Below are 22,384 nucleotides of genomic sequence, written 5' to 3'. Positions count from 1 at the left end.
GCTCTTACCTTTTTAAGCTTATGCTATGTTTTTTTTAATAACAGCTCAGTATACAGCACTTTCCTTACTTAACAGGCTTACCTGTAAACCTTGCATTTTACTGCTAATCTAGCAAAATGCATGCAACAAAATGTGTATAAAACAACAAATTTGTAGGTGGCAATTTGTCATAGCTAGTTTTTCTTTCTAAAGTGTTTACTGTTGCATTATTCTTTATGGATTTCCATTGTCAGCACATGAGTGGGTGCGTGAGTTACGGTCACAGCTCTTGTGTGCTTTGTATAATAAGTTGGCAGTCAGTATCAGTCAAAAAAAACAATGCATTTGACATGGCAGCATGCCTTTCAGTCATTTCTCTGTGTAAGCACTCCCTTATCTGTACCTCTCTTTCTGTCTCTTTGTGACATTATGAAGCTATCTTGAGGAAAGTGAGCTATAATTGTCCCTAACACTGTAAAATGAAACAGTATCATTCCAAAGCATGGAGTTCTGAGTTAGCTGAATATAAAAGGCGTTTATTTATTTAGCACTTGAAGGTACTCGAAACTCAAATACTAGGTTTGCAAGCCTAATGAGAGTCTGACAGCATTGTTCTTCGTCTAACAAAGACAAGTAGATGCAAGCCTTGACATTCAACTAAATTCAGTTTTATTTATACAGCACCAAATCCCAACAACAGTCGCCTCAAGGCGCTTTATATTGGAAGGTAAAGACCGAACAATAATAGAAAGAAAGCAGAGAAAGGCCCAACGATCACATGACCCCCTATGAGCAAGTTCTTTATGTTATATTTACGTTACATTAAATTTCTTTATTCACACTGTTTACTGCGAAGTGTCAAACATGGATGCACATATAGATGTGCTGTGAATATAAGACAGTGTTAAGAGTATAAGTGATATAACAGTACTTTTCACTTCCCCATTTATTTATGTTCACATTCATATTCTTTAGTTCCCCTTTCATTCATTCATGGACCTTCCATGTGTACGGACATGTGCAGGTATATATGTCTGTATATCTATACATATGTATATTTAGTGTGTATCAAGGTTATTATCGTTAACGAAAACTAACGAAATAACGAAAACTAGAAGTGAAAAAACATTTTCGTTAACGGAAATAAAAATAAAAACAAAAAAAGGAAAACTAACTAAAACTGGAATGAGTGTTCACAAAACGAACTAAAATTAACTGAATTTATAGCAAAAATGTGTTTAGTTTTCATTGATGTGTGCGTGTCATACAAGAGTCAAGGGTGAAAATGAAGTTTAGTTTACAGATTTTTTTCTTCCTGTCTAATTATGCCAGCAGGTGGCAGTACGTTAGTCGAGTCGTCTGTGTTGCTGCTCCGTCCACGCGCAGAATCGTGTCAGGAAAAGTCGGAAGAAAGCTAAAGCAAGTGTCTTGTAGTGGAAACAGACAAATTATGAGGGACATTTCTAAAGGGAAAAAATCCCACAAACCTTAAAGTGCACTTGAAAAGCTCACACAAGAAGGCTAACCTAGCTTACCTTGAGAAGGTAAGGGAGCACACTCAACCCTCATCCCCAGAAAACAGAAGCTAACCCCAGGCAAGGCAGCGTGATGCATCCCGAGACAACAGGACGGGGATATCTACACAACTGTGTGAGTCAATTACCTTCAAAAAGTTTATCAATTCACTTGAACCAAAATTACGAACACCCGGTGCTGCGAGAGTTAATAGTCTCATTGGGGCCAAGATATACATTTTATAGTTGCCTGGTATCAATGGTTGTTCATCTGCCTTTATTTATTTATTTAAAGAACCCATAGGTGGGAATGTGAGTTGTCTGTCTCTGCGTGTTAGCCCTGCGACAGACAGGCGACCTGTCCAGGGTGCAGTATGGTAGCTGGAATAGCAACATACCCAAGGATAAGCAGAATGACTGATATGATGAAACTGGGATTTTGTTACACTTAATTATTGCAAACACAACTAAAACTATAACTGAAACTAATCAAAACTAAACTGAAACTAAGGATTTTCACAAAAATAAAAACTAAACTAAACTAGCAAACAATTGGTAAAAACTAATTAAAACTGATATAAAATTGAAAATCTGAAGTCAAAACTAAATAAAAATAAAAACTAATGAAAATTGCAAAACTATTAAAACCCTGGTGTGTACATGTCTATAAATAGGAATAGTAGTGGTACAATAGCTATATCAAGCTATATAGTTTATGTCTTCCATATTTCCAACCATATCCATAATCACATACTGTGTATGCTACCATTGTATATAGTGTATTATCTTACTTTTATTCATTGATTGTACTTATTGTATTTTTGTATTTCCTTCTGATATCTGTATATATACCTGAGGTGAGGTGACGCAAAAATTTCCCCGTTGTGGGATCAATAAAGTCTTATCTTATTTCTCCAACCGCTGCCATAAAGTGAATCAGGTTTCATCTTACAGTAATAGAAAAAAGGAATACATTCCAGCTCACACCTTCTTTTACCAAGAATGATCTATTTAAATATCACAGCACATCACAGATGTTGACTTTGCCATTTTCACTCATGGTAAGTATCTGTGGGTAAAAGCAACAGCTTAATGTGCAAAGTACAAATTTAACAAGCTGCAGGAGGCGAGGAACAATCAGGACACTGGAGGGAGCAGCAACAGATTCCCCAGCCTGTCTAATTGCTGAAAGGAGACGAAGGTGACACTAGATTAACTCAGGTATGTCATGGTTACAAGCTGAACACAGAGGCACTGCAGCAGCAAGGAGTAAGAAGCATTATAAAGAAACTGTGTTAATAAGCCTTACCTACCTCTCCTGGTAGAGCAATAACTAAAGACTGGAAGACCAGACTGAGCAACCTAAAAATATAAAAGATTAACAGAACCATAAAAGTCTTCGTCAGGATGGAAAAGCCCACACAAGTCACCATCAAGTTACTACATAGGCCTGATTCCCCTCAGCCAGATCATTAACGAGGCTGGCTACACATACCCATTAGGCATCTCCTCTAAGATATCAAGCTGTATGCCAGGAGTGAATGACACAGTGATTGACTGATCCAAACCACACGGATCTACAAATGCAACATCGGAATATCATTCGGACTAGAGAAGTGCAGACGGATGATAACAAACAGAAGGAAGGTAGTGGGAACTGAGGAGACTGTACTACCAGAAGGCAACCCTGCACACATCAAAGATAAGCAACAGAGCTGTTTCTGAGTTTTATTTACCAAGATGGACATGTGCCTCGAGTACGAGAATTTTATGAAATTGGTTCCCAAGAAAAACGCTCATCACCTGCTCCATGTCAGCTCCCCTGATGCAAACAGGGAGCTGTCTCTTTGCCTCCTTATTGCTAAAATTAATAACAGTCAGCTGGGTCGTGTTGTTAAAAAAGATTAAGCAGATTAAAAGTTCTGTTTTAAGCGTTTGCACCGATTTATCCAAATGTTAAAGCCTGTAGGCGAGACTCAGTAGTTCAACAGTATCTTGCAATAATAGTTTGATTCTATGTAAAGTGTGAATAAAACTGTGCACAGTACTAAAGTCCTGGAATCTAAATGTGACACTACCGTAATTATTATTAACCTGTAAGGAAAGTAAGCTGTAAGATTTCTTTTCAGGGGCTGGTATTAATACAGAACTGTGGAAATCAAGCAGCTGGTGTTAAAATCTGCATTACCTCGTCTGTGTTATACATTTTTCTTGACTTTTGCTTCCAGTTTGGGGACTGAGAAGCTCCTACGTGTCCCTGCCATTTACCAGATGTACAAATGTAGCAATAAATCATTCATAATACATGAGGGCTGTCTGATGCAACAAATTCATAATCATTAACTATTAATGAAGCCTTTAAGCATGACTTGCTAATGATCAAGAAATTATTCAAACATCTTTAAAGCAAACACAGCAACGTTTTTGGTGTCCCAAAAATGTCAACATGTACAGTTTCCATGTTACTCTGTGTTTTCTAGTAGGGGTGGGCGATATACGATAGAAACAATATTTGGCCAACGATAGAGATTTTGACTATATCGCTTTATCGCGATAGCGCATGTTGATGATGTCATCAAGCTGCGCCTGTTTTGGTTGAAAGCATCTCAGCGGCTACAACAATTATCATCTGCAAAATATGGCGGGCGACAGTTATAGCAAAGAGATGAAGCACTTTTTAAATATGGGGAAAGCCAAAAACTGCGCTTCCTCCACTTCCGTAACATTGATTCATTAATGTTGAATTCTCTGCAGCTGCTCTATTCCCATGTTGTTGCAGTATATTAATAACTAACCTCGTATTGTGGATGAATAATCTCAGTTGTTCTCCTGACTAAAGTTTGGTCCGTGTATAGCATCCTGCTATGCGATTGCATTTGTCCCTGACCACCAGAATCCCTCACGTTAACTTTTATCGAGTGGAAAAAAAGTTGGCGTTCATCCTCCAGCTTCACTGTGCTAATGTTATGCTAACATAGCTTCACTGTGCTAATGTTATGCTAACATAGCTTCACTGTGCTAATGTTATGCTAACATAGCTTCACTGTGCTAATGTTATGCTAACATAGCTTCACTGTGCTAATGTTATGCTAACATAGCTTCACTGTGCTAATGTTATGCTAACATAGCTTCACTGTGCTAATGTTATGCTAACATAGCTGTGTCGCTAGCAATCACGTAGCACAACATTATATACCAGCTAGCCCAACTTCAGTAACCCTGCAAACGCCACTGCTGTTTAGTTTTCTGTCTTCATTTATGTTGGAAGTGGTAGCAGAGCTGTGCGTTTGAATTAGTTTCAAAAATCTCTGTCAGAACATGGTATGAAATGTTTAGGTGGAAGCTAGCGAGCTAACTTCCTGCTAACTTCTAACTCCGTTAAATTGAATAAATTCTGTTTTCATGGATGCCTGGATGTTAAACTTAATTGTTACACCCAATAAAGCAGCAACATTTTAAGTGTGCCTTATAGTGTGGAAAATATGGTATACAGAAGAAAATAATATATCGTGATATATATCGTTACCGCACATGCTTCAAATTATATTGCGATATGAATTTTAGGCCATATCGCCCAGCCCTATTTTCTAGTAGTATAAGTTACTTGTCATTATATATGAATACACTCTGATGGTATCAGAGCGCTCATTACAGTACAGTTCAGGCCTGTTGTCCTAAGAAACAGGGCACTAATGTGTCTTTTCATATCTTGGTTCAAAGATCTTCACAGCGTGATTCAGTGAAGGAAGAAACGACCCTTCAGCCATACGCATCTTTCTGGTGTGCGGCCTCTTTAAGTAAAGCTATGAAAAAGTCGTATTTATACAAGAGTAAATAAGCCCCTAAACATCCTGTCTCAGTAGCTGGGAGGGGATTAGTGTAGAGCTAGAGAAGGAAGACGAAAAGTGGCTGTCAGAGCAAAGCGAGGGATCAGAAAGGAGGAATAGTGTGGTCTAAACCCCCAGAAGGATGGAGGTAAATTAGTGGCATCTGGGCTGGGAGTTGTTTGTTGTGTTTAATGATAAATGCCTTGTTTTTACTCCACCCTCTCACTGTCTCTCTCTCTCGCCTATACCCTTGGAATTACATCATTACACTTGCTGAAAACACAGAGAAACAGAGAAAATCTGCAGTTCTCTGCAGTGCATTAATGCAGCTGAAGCTTGTAATCCTGGGAGGAAAAGAGTTTAGCATGCAGTTTGAGCTGGAAGTCCTTCCCAGGTTGACTCAGAGCAGGTACGATGAAATGCAGGATTGAGAAAGCAAAAAAATAACTTTGGCGCCCCTTCCACTACAAGTTTTCATTTTATCAAATCATTTCACATGATCCAAATAAGCAAAGTAAGTCACAACATATCAATCTTCAAAATCCAGCAAAGTCCACCACCACTAAACTACACTTGATTTATACCCTGTCCATATTGGCCAACTTACTGCTTCCAGCCTCACATCATCAACTTTGAACTGCAACAGTGAGGCTGCTGCAGGGAGATACTGCATGTTCTATGCAAGGCACAGTTCACATATCGACTGATAGGGGGCAGTGTGGTCATCTATAATAGTATTCCACCTGTGAGTTGTATTAAGCAAAGAAATACTACTTGTAATTCTAAAATTAGGACTCCTGCTTATGAGTCACTTTAGTTTTTGAGTGCATCTGTAGCCTGTGGGGAAAAAAACCTGAGTGACATCACTTCGTGTGCCCGTTTAGGAAATTCTCTGTCTTGTGAAGAATAGAGATTTAGCACCCTCCATCTAAACGTGCGTTTGCCATAATATATCTGCATGTATTTTCTCCTACAGCACTATAGAATAATACTGTAATTGTGTCCTACTTTCATGGTAATCTTTGTGAATTTGTGTATACGAAGTGATTTTTGTGCGAGTCTGTGGCACAGGGAACTACAAAGAAAGCTTTACAGTGGGAGGGAGTGGAAGTAGGCCCCCGCAAAGCCCTGGGATTTATCTACCAATCCTGCAAGTGCAAACAAAGGGTTGTTGAGCATTAGAAGACACAGTATATGTTGGCACACTGCAAATACAGACACACACTTGTACTCTGTATTCGTCCAGCGGGGTTATATATTATGTATTGGTGTGAAAACCAAGCCCAGTGATGCATTATTTGGCTGAGAGCTGATGTGGAAAGCAAGCTAGGACATGGTGGAGGGGAAGGATGGATGTAGGTGGGATAAGGTGAGATTGGAGTCCAGTTCTTTGCTATATTAAGTACATGCTTCACAACTCTTGGTCCAGTTAATGTAAAACACAAAGGTAAATCTGCCACAGAGGTGGTCAGATGATGCAGTTTTCTTTTCTCCGTCTTCTGCATTGATACTGTTTCTACCTACTGAATGCTTTACAGAGGATACTGAACTGAAGCACTGGTGAAGATTACAGTCATTTTCTCTTTTTTCTCCTTGAGCTCCACTCAAACACCAGATTGATAAATGACCCTCAGTCCAAACACAACTTCTTGCTTCTGTCTTTTTCTCCGTCTGCTGCTTCTTCTGACACATTTATTAGTAGATGTTTAGTGTAAAAAAAGTCATAAGAAGACTGAGCTAATGAATCTTATACATTTATTTTTATTTTCATAATTTCACTTATATTTGAGCTTCACTGTGCAGAATGACATCTGTGCATATTTCTTGCAATAACCTGATTAGTGTGACGTGGAAAGTTGACTCCTCATCATAGGAATAAAACAAGTTTTCTGCTGCCTGCTAGTTATTTGCATTGCATTTCATTAGGGAAACTGTCCAGCAGAGATGCTGTAGTCTGATTACTTTTTTCAAGTAACGAGTAAAGTAAGGGATTACTATTGCAAAAAGGGTAATTAGATTACTGTTACTTTCCCGTAGGAACGCTGCGTTACTGCGTTACTAAAACCGTGATTTTTTTTGCGAGAATGTCTCATGACAGTGACGTAAGCGAGCGCGACGTTCGTGACAACAGCTGTGTGCAGATCAACAATGGATCATATATCGAGTGCAGAGAGAGTATGAGCGTGCAGCGTTTAAAGCGTGGAAGTACTGACCTTACTTTGAGTTTGATTCCATAAAAAGTGACAAAAACATTAGTGTCCGTTGTGCGTGGGAAGAAAACTTCTTTTTACAGCGAAAAAACCCCTAAACTTCCGAGCAAACACCGAGTAGCTACGACGTAATGGGAAACTCACAGAGAAACTCGCGGATTCTTCCACTGACCGCTGCACACCTGCACCAGGGTAAACCTCCGCCTACCCCACTCCTGCTTTACAGGTGAAAATAGAGCAACAGGACCGCTAGTCTTTGACTTTATTTATTTTCTGCTGTGTTTTACTTGCATCTATTTGAAAGACTGAGTGTAAACACACAAATATTTTATTTTATGTTCTGGAATGTGCAGAAAATAGGTTTAAATGTTAAACTAATTTCTTCCAGTCAGAGAATGTTGCAGATAATTAAATGTTTGCTTGATGCATAAAGTTAAAAGATTAAAACTAATAAAACAAGTTTTAAAAAGAGACTTTTACATTTGATTACATTTTGTATGATTATGCAGAAAAAGTAGAATTGGGCTGAAAGATCTATCACTTTATCACCTATTCAGGTTGTAAATCGTGTTGTTAAAAAGTAACTAAGTAACTAAGTAATTAATTACCTTTGAAAATAAGTAATCAGTAAAGTAACTGGATTACTTTTTTGGGAAAGTAATCAGTAATTAGTTACTGATTACCTTTTCCAAGTAACTTGACCAACACTGCTGTCCAGTAGTGTTTCCATTGGATGCAGTAAAGATAGCACACAGGTACACTTCTCTTAATCATAGTTAAACATAGTTAAACATTTGTTAGGAAGCTGCATTTCCTAGAAGCTTCCTAACAAATCTACTGAGACACCGATGTTCATTTTATGTGTTGGCTGTTAGAGGTTACTCAGCCTTAAAACACGACTATAAGCCTTTAATAAAAGTCTAATAATAGTCTCCTCTACACATGCTGAGGAGACGGTCTCACATATTTATTATTTTGACAAATATAGAGTCTTAAAAAATTAAATAGATGATGAGCACAAGGTGTCCTTTAGCAGTCCTGCTTCATGCCTCGGAAACAGGAAGACAAAAATCTTGTTTTATAGAGACATTAGGAGGCTGGAAAGGTAGAAGATGGTGTATCGTAGCGCTGAAGGACAACTTGTGTGTTTGCAAGAGGCTTTGACATCTGATTGGGCCGCTCAAAAGAAAACACGAGCTTGAAAATCAAGAATGCCCAGTTAAGGGAAGCATTTGAATTATTCTGTGTCTCCTGTCTCGGCTTGCCATAAATAAAGTCCACAAATGTAGATAATGGGGTAAAAAAAAGAAATATGTCTGCCAATTCCCCCAGCATAAACATTTAATATAGATACTTCCCTGTTATGTTCACTGACATAACCGCACGTGCTTTACCTGAAGAAATGATTTGTGGATGCCAATTATTTTCTAGATTAAATATTTAGTAGACATGGTTGGGGATTGAGAGAGCAGAGCTACAGATACGAGGAAACAGAAGAATTAAGATGTTGTGCTGGCTGTGCATTCTGCATGCCTGTAGCCCAGCGAGCAAAAAACAAAGAGTTTAATCTGCACACTGCTTTCTTCTCCTTTCCCCATCCTTCCCCCTCTGGCTCTTTTCATTTTTCTTCCCCTCATCTCTGTCTTTCGGGGTCAGAGTTCAGCTTGGAGATAAGGGAATTGGAACAGGATACTCTCTGCCTCTCTGTCAGACTATCTGACTACACACTGCAGCGATCAGTCCCCTCTATCTGTCCCCCAGCACAGGTCTGTGTGATGAGCTTGAGCAGAAGTCATCTCTCTGAGCTCCCGCAGTGTGTGTGTGGAGATGTTCTGTGTCTGGATTGGTGAACCTCTGCTGCTGAGCTGTAATACTGTCTCAGATTCCCAGTAGAGATACAGACACACACACTTTTCTTGTTTCCTCTCCGTCTGTAATCTTCAACCTCCAGCTTCGGGGTAACTCCACCGTCTGCAGCGTGTTTTCTGACTACACGAACGCACTCCGGGCCAAACGAACGGATGCACACAGCCTCCGGAACGATCCAAGAATCCGTGTCCTGGAGAATCTATTTGGTTAATGAATGCCGCTGTCTATCACTGCATTATTTACAGTAGAGTAATGAAGGCTGCTGTCGTTCAGAGCAAAAAGGACATCTTGCAAAGACTCTCTTAACATCGTCTTTGGCATGTCAACCAATTAGAAGGCTTCGAGTTCAGACACAGGTTTGTGCTGCCATGGAAACCCCCCGTACCTGACTGCTCCAGCTGGGATAGTCTCAGGATCGCTGCCATAAAACTTTCCAAGAGGTGGCTGTTTGTCCTTGAACGCTGATGCAGCATCAGCTCGTGATTAGTGTGTCGCAGCGAAACCGCGACTAATGGCCTATCAGCACTGTCGTGCGGTGTGCTTATGCCGCTGCTCGCTACACGCCGTCATTTTAATTTAATACTTAACACGAGTTGAAGAAGTTGCAGGTAACTGAGTGCACGTAGCTGAATCTGAAGATGATGAAGAGTGGGCGCAGGCGCCACTTCAAACAATGCTTTCTGTAACACGTAACAGTTAGGAGTGAGTATTCAGAGAGAAGATGTGCATCCACAGATTGATCTATAGCCACGGGAAGATCACTGAGTCATGCTAGAAGCTAGAAGAAGAAGAGCAGAGATGCTGCCCACGAGCAAAGGATTATGGGGCTAAACAGAGAAGCACAAGACAAGTGGTGCAAAAAACTGTGGCAGAGGAGGCTGAAGGAAGAGAGTTTGACAGGAGTGACAGGAGATGAGAAAAAGGGAGGAAAGATGTGTTAAGATCAGCAGAAGAAGACAGAGAGAGCTGGGAGGACAAAGGGAAGCATGGCTGTGATTTGTCGCACGATCACAAGTAAAACATTTTACAGTCAAACACAAATTAGCAGAACAAAGATGGAATAATTACAGCTACCCATCTTTCAGCGCTGAAATGAAATCCCTTCTCTGTTCCTCCCATCCATCACATTATTTTTTTTTACACTCTCATTCCTCATCATCTCCTTCTCTCGCTTTACTCCGTCACCATCCCTCCTGCTGTAGACAGCCGCCGGCGTACAGCGAGCTCGCCTATAAACTACAGAGAACAAGCCCAGACTGAGCGGGAACGGGATCTGGGGCCTTAAAGATGCAAATGAGTTTTCTTCTCACCAAACTAGCTGTTGGATGTCCTCCATTACGAACGTGCTGTAAATGGAGAAGGCTGAATTATTCATACCATCACTTGGCTTAAATGAGATATTTAGAGTAAATTCAAGTTTGACTTCCTTGGGAGCGCCTTAGGCTTGTAGGCAGGAAATATAGAAACACAAAATGTACAAGACACACTTGTGCATCTTGAATTAAACGATGTATTCTTCCCAGGCAAAGAATTCAAATCCTTTTTCTTTACACGTGAACATAAGTGCAAAAACTGCTTTGCTCCTAAATAAAATGATGCTCGATGTTTGTCTGCATTGATTTTGTACCCGAGTTTGTTCTGGAATCAGCAGGAATTCACTTTTGAACTGAGGAGAAAATGAAAAACACACAAAAAACTGAGTTTTCTGTTGTTGTGGGAGTTGTTTGCGATGTACTTACAGAGTAAGGTGAGCAGGAGCGTTGCGAGCGGCACAAGAAACCTGGCACGGTGGGAGTGGGCCGAGCTGCAGTGCATCCGGTTCTTATTACAGATGCAAACCTGAACCTTGACCTCTGTATTATTGGACAAAGGGGGCACCCCTGAGTCCGTGATGAGCAGCGGGAGTTGGTAGTTGTCTTTCTTCAGACTGCGCAGAAGCCTGATTTGTGAGTGCGTCGCTGTGGAAGACAAAGAAAACATTGGATGGGCTTCAAAGCTATGTCCTTAGCTAGCTTAGCTCCTTTGCAAAGCACAACTAAACATGTGTGTGCAGCAAACACAAAGTAAGCAGGTGCAAAGGCATTCCTGACAACTGAAGCCATGGAAATTGCCACCGTTTAAGTTGCATCAGGTTCATTACATTTTGTTGCATCATACTTTAAAATTTCTCAAGAGACACGACAGAACACACTGAAACTGGTGCGCTTCCTGCTGAAATGTGTCACAATATGCATGCCGACACATTTTACCTGTCTGCCAGAGCTGAGAGCTCTAAAACAGGCAGATTGTGTTTACTTAGAAAATCTGTCATTTAACTCAGAGCTCAAAATAACGTTATAAATACTGAGGTCATTCTTCACACAAACCCCCTGCAGGTCGATATGTTTCGTCACACTCTGATCATGAATGACTATGTGAACATTCGGGTGGCTGTAAACAGCTCGAGGTCTTCCTCTGCACAGACGCAACAGGACGTGTTGCTCCCTGAAAGCTTCCTGGTAATAAATGACCTGTCACGAGTCCTGACTCAGTGTTTTTGCTTATTAATATTGTTTGTGTGAGTGTCTGGTTGTGTTTGAGTGATCTTTAGATCTTTGGTTTCGTTTCTTTGCCTCTCCTGTGCTACACCTTTCTTGTCTCAAACTCTCTGTGCTCGTGCTTCTCCTTCGCCTCCCTTGTAGCTAGGCGTGCAATCCTACTAAGATGGAGGGGTGCCCCTTTGCCCACCCAGACGCAATGGCTGAGGGACCTTATGTACGATCTGAGCTTTGAAAAGATCCGATATGCGATCAGTAATAACAGCGGTAAGTTTTACAAGGTGTGGGGGCGATTCCTGAAAGACTTTTCCAGCCTCAAGGTTGCGAACCTGACTTACTAAGTAAGTCCTCCCCCCCCCCCCCCCCCCTTCTTCTTCTTCTTTTTTTTTTATTTTTTATTTTTATTTTTTAAAAAAATGTTATTTTATTTGTTTATTTTTTCTAGTCATGTGTGTTTGTCTTATTTTTGTTTTTTGTTGTATTTGCAATGTTTTTTTTGTATTTTTTATTTTCATGTGTGTGTTTTTTTGTTTTGTTTTTTGTTTCTGTTGTTTATTTTATTTTTTCTTTTTGTTTTATTTTGTTTTATTTTATTTTTTTTCTTTTTGTTTTATTTTGTTTATTTTATTTTTGTTTTATTTTGTTTATTTTTTTTTTCTTTTTGTTTTATTTTGTTTATTTTATTTTTTTTCTTTTTCTTTTCTTTTCTTTTCTTTTCTTTTTGTTTTCTTTTGTTTTATTTATTTTTTTTCCTACCTGGCCTGAGGGATGGGGGTTCTAAGTGGTATGGGTAGGGGGTAAACTGATGTAAGCAATTACAAGACATGTGAGTGTGTCATTAATCTGTATTCTAATATTTCATTCTGTGTGTATCTGTTTTTCTTTGTTGCTTTAAATCAATAAAAATGTATTTGAGAAAAAAAACTCGTGCTCGTGCTTCTCCTGTGGGTTCCCCGTCAGCCGTGCCTCCTGGTCAAGTCTGCATCTCCGTGCTTGTCTTGTGTTTCCTGTTTTACTTTGGTAGTCTCACATCCTGTGATCAGTGTTTTGCTTTCCTCTCATCTCATTATGTTGGATTAGTCCCAGCTGTGTTTCCCATTCTTGTGTATTTAAGCGCTGTGTTCTCCCTTTGTCGCATCGAACCCTGACAATGCTGTTTTCTCTCCGTGTCACGAGCCAACTCCCAGTTCTCAGTTCCTGCTTTGTTTTCTAGAGTTTCTTGTTCCCAGTGTAGTTTTGTATTTGATGTTCGTTTTTCCAGCCAACAAGCCAGAAGATGTTTATTTCCTTGACTGAACAATGGTAGTTATAGTGGTGCAACATTCAAATCTCTCACAAGTACTCATTTGGGTTGTGGTTTGGTGACTGTGAGTGCCACAGCAGTGTGAGGAGGAAGAATTATTATTATTATGTTGCTTTTCTTTAGAGCTCTGACGTCTCATTCATCTTTTATCTAGTTTTTAGGGCATTGAAGGTTCGAATGCTTCCAATCAGGGCAGTAGTGAAGTTGTTGTTGTGGACTATGGAGCCAAAAAAACCCCGAGTCTAACCGTCATCTTAAAGTGTCTCTTGCTGCTACACTACTACATTACATTACTGCTACACATCCTGGAGGTAGGTGAGCCATGTGCCCTTGTCCTACATTCTTATGAGTCATTTCCATCACTCTGAGAAAAAGCAGGTAAATATAAAACTGAGGACTGAAATGTTCTAATGCTGAGCTCTGTCTTTATCACCACAGCTGACACGCCGCTGCGGTTTCCAATGGAAACGATATTAACTTGTATCTCTTAGAAGTTAGTTTGTGTCTAGTGTCGTCACTTCTAGGTCTGAAAAGCAAAGCCAGTATCGAGGCGCCATAAATCTACGTTCTGTTTCTTCTCTTGTTGGTTGGAAAAAGAAATCAAGTCAAATTAAATTCTATAAGAAAACTTTCTTGATGAGTTTATTGGTTCAGGTGATGGTTTTAAATCTCTCTGGATACAATGTGACGTTCATCTCGTCAGTTATATTCAGAGATGGGCAGTAACGCGTTACTGTAATGCGTTACTGTAATCCGATTACTTTTTTCAAGTAACGAGTAAAGTAAGGGATTACTATTGCAAAAACGGTAATTAGATTACCGTTACTTTCCCGTAGGAACGCTGCGTTACTGCGTTACTAAAATCATGATTTTTTTGCGAGAATGTCTCATGACAGTGACGTAAGCGAGTGCGACGTTCGTGACAACAGCTGTGTGCAGATCAACAATGGATCATATATCGAGTGCAGAGAGAGTATGAGCGTGCAGCGTTTAAAGCGTGGAAGTACTGACCTTACTTTGAGTTTGATTCCATAAAAAGTGACAAAAACATTAGTGTCCGTTGTGCGTGGGAAGAAAACTTCTTTTTACAGTGAAGAAAACCCCTAAACTTCCAAACAAGCACCGAGTAGCTACGACGTAATGGGAAACTCACAGAGAAACTCGCGGATTCTTCCACTGACCGCTGCACACCTGCACCAGGGTAAACCTCCGCCTACCCCACTCCTGCTTTACAGGTGAAAATAGAGCAACAGGACCGCTAGTCTTTGACTTTATTTATTTTCTGCTGTGTTTTACTTGCATCTATTTGAAAGACTGAGTGTAAACACACAAAATATTTTATTTTATGTGCTGGAATGTGCAGAAAATAGGTTTACATGTTAAACTAATTTCTTCCAGTCAGAGAATGTTGCATATAATTAAATTTTTGCTTGATGCATAAAGTTAAAAGATTAAAACTAATAAAACAAGTTTTAAAAAGAGACTTTTTCATTTGATTACATTTTGTATGATGATTATGCAGAAAAAGTAGAACTGGGCTGAAAGATCTATCACTTTATCACCTATTCAGGTTGTAAATCGTGTTTTTAAAAAGTAACTAAGTAATTAATTACTTTTGAAAATAAGTAATCAGTAAATTAACGGGATTACTTTTTTGGGGAAGTAATCAGTAATTAGTTACTGATTACTTTTTTCAAGTAACTTGACCAACACTGGTTTTATTTCTCATTAGAGAAAAAAGAATCAGAATTTATTTTTTGACAAAAACAAAAAACAAGACATCGGTTTTTTTTGGTCTACGTCTGTTGACTCATCACATCATAGCTTTGTCCATCTTTAATTATTAAATTAATTATTGTTCAATCATAAGATCAGCAGCCTGCCTTCTTTTTTTGCCCCCCTCCCACGTCCTAAATGAATCCAGGACCTTCCAGCCTTTAATTCTGAGAGTATTTTTTAAAAGAAGGAAGTTCGTGCACTTCCCACCTACTTTGCTTATGTGTCAGCTAATTATTAGCTATGAGGCATATAGAAGGATAAACAGTTTTAACACACGATGCTACGCCGCAGAGCGAAGAAAGGACGGGAAAGGGAGGGATCGGGCCAAAGTGTGGCTCTAAGCAGCACAGGTGGCGACTGACTGATATGTGTTTCCCCCCCTGGGATAACAGCAGCTGTGCACTTGCTGCAGCGACTGTTCATAATTTCAAACATACGAATCCATACTGACATCAGCCCTCGACACTTTCCACACACGCTGAACTTGCCGAAGAATATCGAAAAGACCATTAAAGAACTTCAAGGTTTGCAGACTGTCCGTGTGCTGGATTCAAGCAGAAAACGTATTTTAGTCTGTTAGCGTTTTGATCCTTGCTGACTGTCGACGGCCTTGATGATGAAGTTAACTTTCACAACTTTTACTGACTTCCATCAAAACACTTTAAAAGAGACATTTAAAGTGAGGAATACAGAAAGACGTTCCATAATTGCATTTGTCTGCGTGTTTTGTCACGACCCCTCCACATAAAAACCTCCAGCTGTTCTTACACTGAGAGGTACCGTCAGGGCCACGAGCTCTCCTGGTGCTGCGTGCACACAAACAGAAGCACACAGCTGAGACGAGCACAGCGCCAGTCGCTTTCACTGGGAATGGGTTCTTTCTCTGCTGGCCCTATCTGCCTCTTCCAGCGGTGCTGATTGAGGAGTGTCTGTACCCCCCTCTTCCGCTGTCAGTCACAGCTAATACCTCTGGGCAGGTTTTAGCTCTGGTCTGTCACTCAAACAAACACAGACAGCACTGTCGGTCATGCAACCCTGATTCAATGTCTTGGTTGTCTGTCTAGCCTCCTCTTCGCTTTCCTCGTCGTTTTTCTCCTCATCGTTATCATGTGATCTGTAGGAATCTCTCCAGTTATGACTGCTCCACTATTCTGGACAGTCCAAATCAACACTGTGTGACAGGGTATCAAATTGTACTCGGATGAATTGACCCTTAAACATTTTTGACATGAAACTGATTCCAGAGTTTCTGTAACGCTTCTCTCAGATTTTCCTTTAAACTTCTAGATTCCCCGGGCTCAGTGAAAAGTGCTTTAAACCTCCCGAGGAAGAGAAAAAGAGAAAAGTGACTGTCAGTCTGTTAAGGTCATGAGCTGGCTATGGGCTTGCTATGTGGAGTATGTTGACTCTCCCACTGTGTGAGTGGGGTTTCCTACAGTGCTCTGTCCTCCCACAGTCCAAAGACGTGCATATTAGAATAATAATGACTCTTGATTGGTAATAATTGTAGATGTAGGGCTACATAAAGAGGTGAGTATGGTTTCAAGTCAAAGGACTTTGCGTGGTAAGACCAGGAAAGAGGTATATAAATACTAATCCCTATCGTCATATTTTACTCTTAATATTTCATTAGGAGAACCATTTTTTTGTTATGTAAACTCAATTATGGTATCTGGGTAGTGCGCTCTCTTTCAAAAGCCTCAAACACTGCACTTCTATCAGATACTGCAGACTCAGCATATATAAACACAAAGTGTCATTTAGCATTGCTCCTTTGACACTGGTAGACGTAACTGCAGATGAGGATGCACAATGGTCCTATTTGAAAGAATCAAAGTCTGAATGAAGAGAAAGGAGATGTTTTGTCAGGAGTAGGGCTGCCACGATTACTTCGACTATCAAAATCGTCGACGACTGATTTAATAGTCGACGTGTCGTTTGAAGCTTTGTAAGATCCCAAAAGACGCAGGAATAAGTAGTAGGATTTAAGAGTGTAATAACGGACTGAAACAGAAGATGGCAGCACTGCATGTACAAGGATGCCAGCTGCCGTTAAACCCCGAAGAAGAAGAAGCTTTGTCCCAGAATTCATAGCGCAGCCCAGCTCAGTTTCCAACAATGGCGGCAGCTAGTTAGTTTTAATATTACTCTTATTATTCTTTCTGGGTCACAAAATAAACGTTTAACATATTTTCAGGCGAGAATGTAGCTGTGTAAACCTCAAATATCTGCTCAGTTTATCAAGACACCACATATTTTCAAAAGCGCTCTGACGTTTTCGGAGACGTCTGTTAGCCACTAGCTCGATAGCTAGCCGGGGGCTAGGCTAACTAGAGCCGCGAGAACACCGGACTCCCGCTAATCGTTTTCAAACCCACCGCTGTCTTTCGCTACTCAGGTTAAACATGATATATAAGTCACTTAGATAACTTAAAAATGTTATTGTTTGGCTTTTTTAGTATTTTATTTGTTCCTGAGTAAATCGGTTTGGCTGAGATTAAAGTTATAGTTTTTACACAGCTGAATAAACATCAAGCAGACAGCTGATTATCAGAAGTGTGAGATGCTCGAGAATTTACTCCGGTGTCCTGTTATATTTTAGATAGCAAGGAGTTTATTAAACTTCATGAAACAATCTGCAAATTTCATTAAAATTTAATAAACTATCATCTTGTCTTTATTTTTAGTTAGCACATACCTTAAACACTTAAAGCTTTAAGCTAATGATAGTTAGCTTAAATAATAATAATGCATCTGCTCTTATATACGTAAAACGTATGCTTTAAGCTGTACGTTTTCCGTCCAATGGATGCATGATCTGATTAGTCGACTAATCACAAAAATAATTGGTGACTAGTCGACTATCAAAATAATCGTTTGTGGCAACCCTAGTCAGGAGTGTGCCTCACTTCTTATTGTAAGTGTGTTGCATGTTTTGTTTTTTTTTACACTCACAAAATCACTTGGTAGATTTAGGAAAAGACTCTAACTGAGCATAATTAGATAACTTCATAACATCAACCCCAGACATTGAAAATGTATATTTACAGCCACCTTTTGAATGCAACAATGTGAGAGTACATCTGTAGTGAGCTGGTACACCTCTTTGTTAAACTGTACTTTTAATCCCTCGTCCACCTGGCCCACATATTGGGCTGATCATTTGCATTTTGATTGACTTTGCATAAAAAAGAGAAAGAACGTATCTCATAGAAAGTGTTTTTGCTTAAAAAGACCTCAGCTGATCTTTGCGGAGGTCAGACGAGAGGTGCTGCAGTGACTGAGGCGGCTGTAGCTCAGGAGGCAGAGCAGGTTGGTGTTCTCCTCCTAGTCTGCATGCAAATATGCTTGGGTAATATATTAACCCTATGTTGCTCTCTGATCCATCGCAGCGTGAATGTTAGTTAGTAAGCACCTAAAAGTCCATTTACTGTCTACATCTATAAGTCCTGCAGTTAAACATCTGATCAACAACCAAATATCATCTGAAAGGTTTCTGGTTTATTTCAGCATGGAATCCAAACATACGTGGATACTGCTCCACTTTGTGCTTTTCTATCAGTTATGGTTTGGCCTCCACAGATCCTGACAGAGAACAAAAGGCATCCAACATCCAGAGCTCTGGATTCTTGTTCTTTTAGAAGCTCAGAACTGTTTCCAAAGACTGCTTTGATAAATTACAACAGTTTGTTATACTGAACAATAACGGCGGTCACACCAAGCATTGACCATCAAGCTTGTGTGGATTGCACAACACAGGACATTATATTCTTCATTTCCAGTTAATACTTGTACAGCTGCTGTTATTGTGTATACATATATTTATATTTCTTCATACATTCTTATATATTTCTATACTGTGTATTGTGTATTTTGTTGTACAGTTATTTTATTTTCAACTTTAATTTATATATTTTATCTTATTCTTTCCCAGTTAAATTTACCCTTCATTCTAATTTGTGTTGCACAGTTATCTCATTTTTAACTTTAATTTTTATATTTTATTTTATTTTATTCCTTCCTAGTTAAATTTACCCCTTTTTAATTTTCATATTATTTCCTATCTTATTCATAGCCTTTTTCTTTAGGTCACGAGCAGTTGTCTAAGCATTTCACTGCATATCGTACTGTGTATGACTGTGTATGTGACAAATAAAATTTGAATTTGAGCTTGGTAGAATTGTACAAACTTGGTTTTTGCCTCATATATTTCCATGTAAATAGTTAAACCTAATTTAAATTTTGCTCACTTTCGCTAAATACTGTATAAATCCCAACTGAAACAAAGATAATTAGCATCATTGTCATTTTAAACACGGTGAATGAAGGCTAACAAGCCATCATTTTAATTTAAATCAAGGTAAATTAAATTAAACTGCAGTTTTAATGTTATTTCAATAGATTCAATGCATTGAGTTTTTCCTTTCCAGTCACCTTTCTCACTCACTATGTGTTAACAGACCTCTCTGCATTGAATCATATCTGTTATTAACCTCTGTCTCTCTTCCACAGCATGTCTTTATCCTGTCTTCCTTCTCTCACCCCAACCAATCACAGCAGATGGCCCCGCCCCTCCCTGAGCCTGGTTCTGCCGGAGGTTTCTTCCTGTTAAAAGGGAGTTTTTCCTTCCCACTGTCGCCAAAGTGCTGCTCATAGGGGGTCATATGATTGTTGGGTTTTTCTCTGTATCTATGAAGCGCCTTGAGGCGACTTTTGTTGTGATTTGGCGCTATATAAATAAAATTGAATTGAATTGAATTGAACTTCTTATTGTATCTGCTCTTTGTGGATGGCGGGAAATTGCATTCATGATCTGTGTGACACCTTTAACCTGAAGTAGAGCGACAGTTTGCACATATAAGAGTTTGTAGTCAGCATCTCTCAGTGCAGGTTTTCTGCACAGCCTGTCCCACACTGCAAACTCCCACTAAACTCTAACTTTACCTGTTTGGTGACACTCTGCGTGGCTTTGATAGAACAGCACTACTCGATGCTCTGGGCATGAGGCTAGCCTGACACAGTTCAGGTCAGTCCTGTATACAGGCGGACGAAATACTTACAGTTAACCCGGGTAACGTTCCATGTTTTGTCCAGGTCAGGCAGTGTTCCCAGTTCTATTTTAAAGGGTGCAGCATTGGGTGGGAGGTCCTTGTCCCAGCCCCCAACTACAGCAACATCGTAGGTGTCCTCGCACACTCGCGCTACCGATGGTAAGACGTACGGCGCATTATCATTGTAGTCTTCCAGGTGAATGATCAAAGTGCCGGTACCTGTGGCTGGAGGAGTGCCTGGAAACAGATGAAAACGTGCACGTATGAGAAAAGGAAAGACATGGGAGCTAATTCCCTTTGCAAGATTTAGTGCACTTCTGTAGGCCTGGATGCTCCTGAGCATGTGGAGAATGGGAAATGTAATGATGTGGACAGATGTGAAAGGAGCAATAATACAGTGTGGCTGCAGTAAAACACGGGCTAGTCATTATTTACTCTGGAGTAAATTCTGCTCCATTCTGCCAAGTTAAAACATGTTTATTGGGAATTTTAAAAAAATCAAAAGAAAACTCCCCCCCCCGGCAAATGCCCCGAAACATAACAGCACTACTCTTAATAAGATCCACGCTGCTTAGCTGACCTAATTTAACCCAAACAATAGAAAACTGAGCGTCGATTCGCTACCGGAAGAGCATGAATCACAGCAGCTCGTGTTTTGCAAAAGAGCGTTCTGACTTGGCATTCAGCCGGCTTCTGTGTTTGGATGAGATTACACCTTATTGAAGGATGCTGTGTTAAAAAGCACCTTGGCACTTCTCTATTATGGCTCTCTGTTTCACTGCGATTAGAGGTTATTAAAAAACCCGCATGGCATCCAATAACAGCTCCGGAGGTCAGTCAGCAATTAACACCTAAAGACAAGATCTGTAATTGGAAAATGGGTCCCCTCCACCTTTTCGAGCGAAAAAAATATATATTTGCAGACAATTTAGGGCAGAGAGGGGATAAAAACAAGTCGAGATATATGCACAATAAATGTCAAGTGATGCTGGAATGAAATCCTGTCTGGGTTTTTACAGTGGCTTTGCAAAAAAGCTGCACACACTGAGCAGGAAATGTTACAGCTGCGAAATGCTGATTAGGTGAAAGTTCGTTTTTTAATGCGTTGCTCGTATTAATATGAAAAACAACTGGATTCTTGAAAGAGAGACACAAACGATGGAGTCTTATTTCACCGGTGTACTTTTTCAGTTGTCACAGCGTGGGACGAACAGGTGTATTAATGACGGCCACGTTTCATTAGGAAGGTACATGCTGGTCCACTGTCATAGCTTACTGGGACACCTAATGAAACTGGGACATCATTAATTCAGCCTGTGCTTTTCCTACTGTGGCAAGTCAATGAAAAAAGGGCTACTAGTTGGAACAATGTTGCTAGTATCATGTTGGCTACTGTAGTTTCATTAAAAAGCATCGTTTCTGGCTGATTCTTTCATCTTGTAGCCGACTTGCTTTAAGTTTAACCCTTTAAGACCTACCATAGAACCAAGTCCGCCAGAGCTTATATTATATTTTTACATGCTGTGGAGCCATTTTTGGGAGCATTTCAAGTTGATATACATCAATACAACCATTACAGCCCAAATTTTAATAATATGTCTGCATTAAGTGCATAGTAATTACATAAATTGCAAAAAAGTGCAATAAACTACAAAAAAATTGAAAATCGTTTTTGTTTTTTTAACATATATTTCTAGTTAGAGAAATTTAAGAGGCTTATCCCTCAAAACTGTAAATACAAAAAAGTTGCACAAAATAGTTTCCCACCACAGGAAATTTATTTTGAGTGTCTTCATAGTTTTATTTTTGAAATACACCAATTTTCACATACTGCAGGAAAAACTGGAGCACGGTGGCACGGTGGTTAGCACTGTTGCCGCACAGCAAGAAGGTCCTGAGTTCAATTCCAACATCAGGCCGGGGTCTTTCTGTGTGGAGTTTGCATGTTCTCCCCGTGTTTGCGTGGGTTCCCTCCGGGTACTCCGGCTTCCTCCCACCGTCCAAAGACATGCAGCTTGTGGGGATAGGTTAATTGGATAATCTAAATTACCACTAGGTGTGAATGTGCGAGTGAATGTGAGTGCGAATGGTTGTCTGTCTCTGTGTGTTGGCCCTGCGACAGACTGGCGACCTGTCCAGGGTGTACCCCGCCTCTCGCCCTATAACAGCTGGGATAGGCTCCAGCGCCCCCCGCGACCCTGAAAAGGATAAGCGGAAGCGAATGGATGGATGGATGCAGGAAAAACTAACATAAATATTAAAATGCAAATTTGCAAAAAAGCAGCATATGCATCAAAATAAACTATTTCCAGCAG

General features: G+C 39.9%; 1 protein-coding gene across 1 annotated transcript in view; it reads right to left on the bottom strand.

The window, feature by feature from the left end:
- cdh13 (cadherin 13, H-cadherin (heart)) overlaps positions 1-22,384 on the bottom strand; it is a 463,504-nt gene that overhangs the window by 4,207 nt on the left and 436,913 nt on the right. The window contains exons 13-14 of the mRNA XM_087842806.1: positions 20,079-20,306; positions 11,139-11,357 (exon numbers count right to left, since the gene is read on the bottom strand). Coding sequence (XP_087698932.1) covers positions 11,139-11,357; positions 20,079-20,306 — 447 coding nt within the window. The remainder of the gene's footprint in view (positions 1-11,138; positions 11,358-20,078; positions 20,307-22,384) is intronic.

Source organism: Neolamprologus brichardi, chromosome 7 (genome assembly GCF_056152115.1).
Source record: "Neolamprologus brichardi isolate AB-2024 chromosome 7, ASM5615211v1, whole genome shotgun sequence".
In the NCBI taxonomy this organism is placed as follows: domain Eukaryota; kingdom Metazoa; phylum Chordata; class Actinopteri; order Cichliformes; family Cichlidae; genus Neolamprologus; species Neolamprologus brichardi.
This window is presented reverse-complemented; position numbering and strand designations above follow the sequence as displayed.